Below are 10,585 nucleotides of genomic sequence, written 5' to 3'. Positions count from 1 at the left end.
GTATATTGTTTAGCATTGTTGCCTTCAGAGTCATCAGTATAAAGATTAGAATCCCACAGAAATATTCAGTCAAATACAAAGGCTCTGTCAAGACCGTTCCTTTAAGTGAAAAATGTAACAGCATTATCCTGCTGACAAAAAGAGCAACAAACCAAACCACAAACTATTTCCTTGAGACATTTTGTAAAGTAATTAGTCATCTGAGAAGTTGGAGGGAAAATTTGGTGGTATAGTGGATGGTTCAGAGGGTAATAGGAAATATATGCAAATTACAACCTGCTTGTACTGGTTCATTATGACAGATTATCTGCTCATTTATTTAGACTGAAATTGTGGATAAAATACCAATAAGGTTTAATGAAGTTCATGTTAAATTATTAAAATCATTACACAGCAATTAAAGCATGAATTAGCAATTGATGTCATTGCAAATTGCATTTAATAGAGCAAAATGTGATAGGGTAGAAAACAGGCTGAGGAGTGTGTGTGGCAGGGAATGAGTGGGTGTTTGTATGCAGCACCTTGTTGAAATAATAAGGCACACATGGGGGGTAGAGCAGGGAGCCTGTTGATCTCAGGCATCTGCTCTTCTGTCTAAAAAGGGAAAAGGCAACAGAGGCACAGGTGAAGCATGTGAAATACATTACTGCTGTCAGGGAAAGCCAGAAAGCTTCAATTAGGTTCGCTCAGTTTTTATTTTTAGCCTTTTCTTGAGAGACAGGCTGTGATTAGTTTGGATGTTTATACCCATAAAAGTCTTAATGTATTCAGAAATGTGTGCAAGTATGTATTAATAAAATGCACATTTGGTGTCAAACATATTGCATTCATTAATTCAATATGGATGTTATTTTGGTGATTGCAATCTATAGGTGCAGCCTGACTGAAAATCATTAACATTCATGCACCTGCTCTACCCACTGTCACTGCTGGAAACTGCACATCTGTTGACACTGCATTCAGTCCAGAGTCATAAAACTGAAGTGATATTTGTACACCAGCTTAAAATTGGTGTTTGTGCTTCAACCACGCAGGTTTTTATTTTATAATATTGTATTGACATCTTCACTAAGCCCCATTTAACAGCCAGAAGAAAAACAAAGCACTGTTTCAAGTTCAATGAAAGTTATTTTTATCAATAAGAACATGTCTTTGTCCACAAAAAAAAGACGTGCCTTCACACAGATACACTTTTATGTACAACACAACCCTTCATAAAGTACTGGAAAACTCTTTAGTACTGTAATGAATAAATACAATCACAAACGTATGTACATGGTACTAAAATCACAACAACATACTGCAACTGCATTATGTCCCATTAATAACAGTATTACATTTATCTTTTAGTGTCTGTAAAAACATCAAGGGACATCTAAAGCATTGGCACAGGGACCTGTTTACACATAAAAATGCCCATGAGAGATTATAAACATGCAACATGAATATTCAAGTGTAATAGCTTGTAGCATTAGCATGACAGTATCAATAAGGCAATTTACTATTTTGGGTACTTGCAAATATGATATCAGGACAATATATTTCACCCTTTACAGCTTGTATAAAATTTAAATAGTTTTTCTTTAAAGTAATCACAGAAAAAGTAGACATGGGGTCTAAAGCCATTCTGCAGCTCTATGAGGCTGTTAATGCACAGTGGTGCTTTGCGCTAAATGCTAATGTCAGCATGCTAACCTGCTTGCAATGACAATGCTATCATGCTAATTCTTATCATGTTTACCCTCTTACTTTAAGATGTTATCGTGCTGTCAGCATCCTAACATGTTCACAATGACAATGCCACCAAGCTAGTATTTATCATCGTACTTTAAGATGTTATCATGCTAACATTTGCTAATCAGCACAACGCTCAAAGTCAAGTCAAGCTGAGGTTATTGTTATTAATGTTTTAGATTAACCAAAATATTGGAGGAATCCATTGTTTTAAAATATTAAATGGGTCTAGATGAAAAGTTTGTGGATTACCAAAGTTATAATGATTGATGAGGGGGACAAGATTTTAAAAATATTTCATTCATACCAAAATATGTTGTACACTTGGTAAGGCTAGAAAATGAGTCATAAAATCACCAAATGTATTAGGAGTTATCTCATGTATTTATACTTATATGCCTGTACAATATTTCACCGCAATGAACCAAAGGGGTGGACTGAATTACTAGCATTATCATCCCTAGAGCTGCTGCTAGTTTGGCTAAAATGATAAACAAATGAAAGAAAAATAAATAAATGAGAGAAATAAAAATGTAATCATATAATTACATTTCTATATAAAATGGTTTAGTATGTTTGCTTTCTTTCAGTCTTCCTGCACATTTATTTTCCCCAGGAAAAGTGTGCTTAAAAATGCTTTCTCAGACTTTTTGTGGATGAATGTCTACACTCTTATTAAACCTACTTATTAGCACAGCTGCAACTTTTCTCTTACACCCTCATCTGTGCTTATTTCTCTTCACATGAAGAATGTGCTTCAGATTAAAAGAATTAAATGTTGGGGTCTGAAAAGCGTGGGACTGATGTGTTGCACCTCATCTTTCAATCCTAATGTTCGGCTTGTACATAAACAGAAGCCATCTGATCGCTGAAGTTTACTCGATGGTAAGACAATCACAGTAGAGAGATACCGCCTGATGCTTTTCTTCTGATGGGTATACGCGTTTTCTCTTGTTCTGTGGTGAATAGAATAAATATAGTGCTCAAGGGACCTGAGAAAGAAAAGGACAGAAGTAGGTATGACAAGTAGCAGAGAGGGGAAACAGTGAGGCTGCAGGGACCCAGTCAATAAAGACCACACACATATACACACACACAGAAAATAGACATTGAACACCCAGTAGTGCCTTGAGCTAAGGTGCATGAGGCATGTGAGATTGAGTATGAAACACCCGTCTTTCTCACCCGGTGTTCCCGGTAACTTTACACTTATAAAAGACCACAAAACATTTTTAAAATATAAAAGAAAAAACATGACAAAATACTGTTTCACAGTGAAATGCTCACTGAAGCTACCCTGATTCCAATCCAGTTGCTTCATAAATGTCTTTATATCTTTTTCCAAGTGCTGTGTTGTCTGATTTAGAGTCTGAAATCTTTTAGCATTCAGAGGTACACGATGGTTTCCTCACCGCCCTCTTCACCACCGCTGTCAGTCTCTAAGGAAACCAGAGCACGGAGGTCCAGCTGAGGGTCAGTGGGACGCGAGAGCACCGGATGCGGGTCAGCCCCGCTTGCTGTTGACGACCATGTCTCCCCGATGTAGCCTTGAGGATCTGAGAGAGACAAATACAAATATAAAACTGTAGGGAAGAACTGAATGTCATTTTATACATTTGAAGCTTCTTATTGGGTTTTTGAATCAAGCTTTTAATAAGTGTTGTCATGCTTTACAATGTCATAACCATAAAAAAAATTCTGTAATCGAACAAAATCCTCGATTTGCATCATCGGATTCAAATAAATGCTAGACTTATTAACTTTCTTCAATAGGTGCCTCCCTTTGTTTGCAGCTAGGCAGAGAGAAAAACAGTTTCAGACTGCAGTGAATTTTTTTTGAAAGGCCAACTTATGGCAACAAAAGTGGATTAAAGCAAAACTATGTGGTGAATTTCAACTTATGGACTTGACAACACTCTGGAGCTATTTGAAATGTTTTGATTGCACAAGACTGAAAACACAGCCATCATCCATGGAATCTATTACTATAAAGTGTAGAACACTAATATTGGTGTAGTAAAAGGAAGAAAAAAAAAAGATGTGCAGCACTGAAATGTTAATTTAAAACGTTATATCAAAGCTTTGAGGCTTTAAACCGCTCTGTACAGCTCTATTGTACTGTGTGTAGAAGAAATGCAGCCACTAATAATTCATTGACCTTATCAATCATTTACTAACCAGTGATAAATAATCACCAGAATTAATTGGTTAATGAGTTCAGTCTAATTATTGCGCCCTCTCTTCTAATCACTACCTGCATATAGATCAAAGCACAGCTGCTGCAGCTCAGCCTCTGATGCCCCCTGATGCAGAGGAGCATAGGAGTGAGAATGAAAACAAAAAGATGTTTTAACGATCCATCATTCCCTCTTCCACTTAGTGTCCCTTTTATCATTATCTTTTTCAGCATCATCCATCGCCATGGTGAAGATTTAATATATTTAATATATATATATATTTAATATATGCACCCTGCACATTCATCTTTACATGTATAGGATGCACAAACTTTATTTTATGCAGTATTATTAATATATATCTTTTTTAAATTCAAATGTCTTGTAAATAAATAATTCTCTTATTTTTTAAAATGTTCTAATAGTTTGTAACAGACATTCTTATTGATCGCTGTAAGGAAATCCAGTTTTAGAAGCAACAGGAACAAAGTAATCAAGGTTTTACCTCCTTTTTTACGACTTCATTTTCTTTACTGTGTATGCACACTTTTACACCCAAGCAAATTCCTTTTATGTGCACTACACCTGTTTCTGATTACGATACCATCAAATGGATAACAAGGATTTAAACCTTAGAGTCTGCAAGAACTATAGCCTGCTGAAGCGTTTTTAAAGAAATGTGATACCCCCAGCTTCAGTGGTGTTCCCTTTAAGGATCAATAACATTACGATTTAATTAAAGGCGATCCGAAAGATAAATTGTTTTCATGGGTGGCATCTAGTTGAGAAAGTGTGTGCTCTTACATTTGTGTGCATGGTGGGTGCTGTCTAGCATTAGTGCAGGTGTGCTGTCATGGTAACAGATGGCGTGAACTATAAATTGCCTCATTGTGTCCCTGAAGGAAAGTGCCTTTGTTTGATTAATTATATAAGAGTCTGTTAGAGTGGCTCTGTTAGCCACCATATAGGCCAGGCCTCTGATAGATGAGACATCAAGTGTGCAGCAAGATGATAAAAACACTCAATCTCTGTCTTCATCTATGAAGTAATAAGATCTTAGCGTTATTAATATGTTGGAACACAGACAGCTTAATGCATGCTACTAAAAGAAAGCACCACAAAAATATCAATTTGTACGAGCTGCAGAACATTGGGAGAAAATAATATCAGTCTTGTATGGTTACCCAAACAGAAACCAGATGGCCAGGGTTATTAAAACAACCTGGAACATTGTGATTCCCCTGCCAACAGCATTAGATGCTTTGTAAGATACTACAGCAAAACTTTGTCTGTAACACTTCCTCTGTGAATTTGAGTTAAAGCCTTCTGGACAAGCCAATACAACACATCTGGTAATTAGAAATAAATAAAAGGGATGTTTTAAAGCCATAGGCGGATGTTTTGCCATGTTATGAAAATATATTTTTTTGTGTGTTCAAAAGATCAGTAGACCCAGGCAGACATCTGGAATAAGCAACCTTAGGTTTAGGAAAAGCATAGGTTAAAATAAGTATCATTGTTTCATAATTTACATATTTAAAATAGGAGCACTATTATGGGATCTGGGGTTTTGCCTTTCCTGTAGTTATATAGATTTTTGTGCGTGTACAGTAAATGGTCCATGAAGGCTAAAATCCCTGTGTTCCCTCCAGAGGGAGTTCATCTCCCACACACTACCCCCCCTGTTTTTTTCTAGAAGTAAACAAAACATATCAGACTGGGCTCTGGTTTCAGACAGAGGGTGAAAAGAGGTGCTGCAGCACAGGCAGTATGAGAAACATAAAGAGCTTTTTGAACATTAAAGCATGAAGACATGTCCCAGGAGAGACAGAACCTTTTTTCCCACTGCTGAGACAAAAAGGATTTAATTCTCTGTATGTCAGTCCCAGTATTGAGAAAGAATAATCACTGGCATTTAACATAGCCCAATGCTTTGTTAGAAAGTCACATTCCAGTTTGTGTGTCACGCAGCAGTGTGAATGAATCTGCATACTGTAAAGAGCACAGGTTTCATCTCTCTTTTCTTCCTAAGCTAACTCATAATGCTCTCATCTTTTGTATGAAAAGGTGAGCAACAAAAAGCAGACACGACTCATCAGATGAAGAGTCATTTCAGGAAATTCCATCCAACTGGTTACCCGAGGTTACATTGTGCAGGAACAAATTATGGAAATCCACTGAACAAAAAAAGGGTGTGTATTTGTGTGTGTGCATAAGAAGACATTTTCACATGCTCAGCTGAGAATGAGAAGTGAGATCGTGTTCTGATCAACGTGAGAGGCAGCACAAAGGAGGAATTGCATTTGAAAGAGATTCCTCTGCTTTTCACACGATAAAAACAGATACCAGGTTCCTCTGCATACCAGGCATCACTGATCCGGTATGAAGAGGACTTGAAATCTGAGATTGCACATAAAATACTAAAATGAGGCATAAAGGAGGCATAAATCTAATGGGGATTTATGGGAAGAAGCCGATAATTCTTTGATTGCAATTATTTTATAATCGCGTGACCGCAATTATATGAGCTGACTGCCATCATTTTGCAAAATTGTTGGATTCCACAATAAAAGAGAATTCAAAGTTTCCACAAATAAATAATCTACTGGGTTACAAGTGCACAAGGTTCAAATATCAGTGAAAAGAGTTTGGGTCCAGCTCTTGCTGCAGTTGGATAGGTTCTTTATAATTTTTAAAAGGCCATATTTCACTCTTACAAAACAAGATGCTGACAGGAAGGTGCTGATAACAGATCTCTTTTTTAGAGCAGAGTTTGCCTATGGGTTCAGCACTGTGTATGACAGCTCAGAGGAAAGTTATGCCAGTGTTGTAGCTTTCAACAAATGTACTAATGAGATAAATGTCATTAAAATATTTAGATGGATGGTGAGATGTAAGAGGAGCGTAGGTGATGATGAACAATTGAGTGTAAATAGAAGTGAGTAACAGTTGGAGGTTTCCCTGGTTCATTTTGAGTTCTTGAAAAGAAATCACGCAACCTTGTACCACGTTTTAGTCACATAAGGTTAGCCTACACAACCGTTTCAGAACAACTTATTGAAAATAAAACTGTGCAGCAGGGGAGGTGCAACACGGATTCTGAAAAATGTAATGATTAATTGATACTCCTCTGGCAGTGATCACATCATTTTGATGTGCAGCAGTTGAAATGTCCCACATAGATTCAGGTCTAGTCGCCAAATCAAACACAAACGCACTGTGCGGCATATAATTACCCCCAAAAAATAGGCAATTAAATTGTTCACCGCAACTATTTGTGTGACAGTCAAGTGTCAACTTAATATTCATCATGGTGACAGGTCTAATTGCAGGTCCTCATGGGACCCACTGAAGAATGCATTGTGGGTAGATGTCAGCTAGAACGCGCCCTGCGTGGTAGATGGCTGCCAAGTATACACCCTAGGCTTGTTAACGAGTGACTGAGGTTTCACTGGGGCCGGTGTGAGCGCTCAATAACGAGGAAAGGTTAATAAGCTGATCAATGAGGAGGAGATCGCGCTGCCTGCTTTAGTGGCTGAAAAAAAACCACCAACTCCTCGCCAGCGTCACTTAACTCTAAACCAGCCTATCAGGAAAGAGCTGAGCAACACGACACATGTAACCTGTAATTTTCCGGTGAAAATGACAATGAGCGTGCTGCATGAATGGATTAGGAATGGGGAAGGCGTGAACGTGAGCATGCAGCTGACACCTTGCGAGTGAAATGCAGATTAATACGTGTCTCTCATTCCCCCCGTCCCCTCCCTCCTGATGCGATGACGAGTCATGCTGTAATGAGTTTTATAAAGATTTTTTCCAATCGATGTCCCAATCAGTCCGCCATCGCCTCTAAACTGTGATTCACATGCTGTTGTCTGCCCTGCCAGTCGATAGATAGAGGAACCATTGATTTTCTTTCCCTTTGGCAGGCGGAGGCCCCGGCTCACTGCTGCTGCTGCTGCAGGTGGAGGTGGTGCGGAGGAGGGAAGGTTTCTTTGTCAGGAGGCACTGATTAACTGAGAGGAAGGACAGACAAGGCTTCAGCAGGGATAGAGCCTTGAGAGCAGAGTGGGTGTGTGTGTGTGTGTGTGTGTGTGTGTGTGTGTATAGTGGGCTCTCACGACATGGGTGAAACCAGTGCAAGCAGAGGTTTGTTTACATTCTCAAAGGAAGCAGGTTTCTCATTTACGTTGAGCAGCAGACAGGATGATACTGTCTTTCAACTCCAGAGGCGCAGGATATTAAACGTAACCAGACATTTAAATTAGTAATTGAGCTACTTGATGCATTCATTAGTAGTATCTTTTGCGTTCCTTGAAGATGGTATCTAAAAACATAATATGACAATGTATGTAGTTACGTGCTCAATAATCTAATAAGTTTTACTTTTATTATTTCTTGTTATAAGTCATTGTGTCTGCACTATTGATTAGTCGAATGATGAGAAACAATAATCTTGATAATCGATAAGTATTTCTTCAATTAAAGTTAAATGGGTCACAAAGGGGTCTAAGGCGTTCACATAATGTTAAATATTAGTATTATTTCCTACTCTCTGCTGTTTAAATTACAAATTGAGCTCTAAATGCATTTAAGGGTCCCCTATTATGCAAAATGCACTTCTTGCTGTCTTCTATACATAAATATGTGTCCCCGGTGTGTAAGGAGACTCACAAAGTGTCAGAAAATACAACCCTCTCTCTTTTCCTCCTTACACACATCTCTAAAAACGGGGGTACAAATGAGCTGATCCAGATTTGCTTCGAGTATGATGTAATAACCGAAATGTGGGCTGTCTTTACATTGAACTCCTGGCAACGTCCCGCCCACGTGACACGTCCCAACCTATCGTCCCCCATATTCAGTCTGCGAGCTGAATCCCCTCCGCAGCACCTCTGTGTGTGTGTGTGTGTGTTCAGCAGGATGTCTGCAGGAGGGAATTGGAGTTGTTGTATATATAATACATATAATGTCTCTGTTGTAGTGGTAAACTCTGAGAAGTGTTTCAGAAATAATGCTGGATGTGGTTTGGGACATCATATGGGGTTTAATCACGGCAGCGTTTAGCTGAGTTTCTTCTCTCAGGTAGAAAACTCTCATAGAGGAGAGAGAGAGCTGCATGATGCTCCAAAGGGGCGTGGCCAGCTTCAGCTCAGCTCAAATTTAAAGTGACAGTCACAGAATCAGCACTTCAGGAACAGGTCTGAAATAGAGGGGGAGGAGGCATGCTACGATGGGGATCTGTTTGGTATTTTGAGCCAAACACTTCACAGATATTGCCCTACAATAAATTGTTCAAATATAGCATAATAAGAGACCTTTAAATGAAACAATCTGATTTAGAGGTCAAAACGTTTAACTTATAGACTTCTGAAACCTGCTTGGACACTGATTTACTTAAAGAGATCTCATGGCCAAAATAGTTAGCCATCCAACATGTATTAGTAGTAGTAAAATATGATTCCCCATGAGCCAGTAATCGCCCTTTCATTTGTGATTTGCTCTGAACGTCCTCTAGATCAGATGATAACACTGCTCACCTCTAGCCGTGTGCTGCAGCTCCAGCCTCCCTGCAGGGCTGTACAGGTATCCTGTCCCCGCCATCCATCCCTGGGGTTCCGAGTGTGGACTGTGGGGCGTCTTCGCTACGGGGGGCTGTCTACTGTTCGATTTTGCCAGCAGGGTGTTGAGACAATTGTGAGCGCTGGGGTCATTTCTTTTGTGGCGGCCTTGGCGGTTGTTGATGGCACTGCTCGCGAACGCGGCTTCATTCACGAACACAGAGCCGTTACCGGCCAGGTCTCTGGACTGTGTTGATTCCTTGGGGAGAGAGGGCAAACAAATTAAGAACACGGGTGAACACACATGCAGATAAGGCTCGTAATCTTGTCCAAAGGAGAGATTTTTAACAAAGAATGATGATTGGAGAGTTTCTGATCCTATAAATCCATTCAACATATATCCTTTGAAATTCACTGGTGCATATTCACAAGAGATCATGAAATGTATTGTATAATTGATCAATATTAGGTACTTACCTATGAAAGGCCCTGTTAATAAACCTTAAGATGAATTTATCTAAAAATCCAATAAAAAAGAATGATAAGCACCCAAAATCGATTGTCCCACTTGCCTATAAATAAATGGATACATCATTTTGGTTTTATTTGCCCAGGTGTGGATATATTTCTGTCTGTGATTCCACCTTCCAGCCCAATATAATGTAAGTGGATTAAATTTCACCTGAGGTGCTCACAGTAATAATAATAATAATAATGCATAATACACAGACTTCATTGTGAGAATTTTTTTAAGGAACTATATATTCAGCTGAAAACTGCCATGAGACCTCTTTACAGTGTAGAGTTTGTTGATTAAGGTAATTATTTTTCAGAAAAATAAACCTTTTGCATTTCCCTTTTGTAATAGTGACAATGCAAAACTCTCACAGATTGGATTTGTACGAGTCATTTGTGCAGACCCTTTATTGCATAGGAAAAGGAATTACTGCTGCATCTCACCACCTGTCCTCTCCTAATACCCCCTGTCTACTGTCCCATCTTCACATTAATGTGCCCTCCTTTTCTCCACGGAGCCGAGGCAGCTCTGCTAATTAGAAACGACCTGAGAAAGGGAGTGTGTGTGTGTATGTTCGTGCGTCATTCAATCTGTGT

General features: G+C 38.9%; 1 protein-coding gene across 6 annotated transcripts in view; it reads right to left on the bottom strand.

The window, feature by feature from the left end:
* Positions 1-1,115: 1,115 nt before the first annotated feature.
* Positions 1,116-10,585, bottom strand: part of arhgef28a (Rho guanine nucleotide exchange factor (GEF) 28a) — a 48,097-nt gene continuing 38,627 nt past the window's right edge. For 5 of the 6 annotated variants that reach the window (XM_063889476.1, XM_063889480.1, XM_063889479.1 and 2 more), the window contains 2 exons: positions 9,452-9,731; positions 1,116-3,290 (listed from right to left, as the gene is read on the bottom strand). In XM_063889476.1, the coding sequence (XP_063745546.1) occupies positions 3,121-3,290; positions 9,452-9,731 (450 nt within the window). In that variant the 3' untranslated portion in view covers positions 1,116-3,120. Of the gene's footprint in view, positions 7,928-9,451; positions 9,732-10,585 lie in introns of all 6 variants that reach the window. The other variant, XM_063889478.1, reaches the window with a different exon arrangement.

Source organism: Eleginops maclovinus, chromosome 8 (assembly GCF_036324505.1).
Source record: "Eleginops maclovinus isolate JMC-PN-2008 ecotype Puerto Natales chromosome 8, JC_Emac_rtc_rv5, whole genome shotgun sequence".
Lineage (NCBI taxonomy): Eukaryota > Metazoa > Chordata > Actinopteri > Perciformes > Eleginopidae > Eleginops > Eleginops maclovinus.
This window is presented reverse-complemented; position numbering and strand designations above follow the sequence as displayed.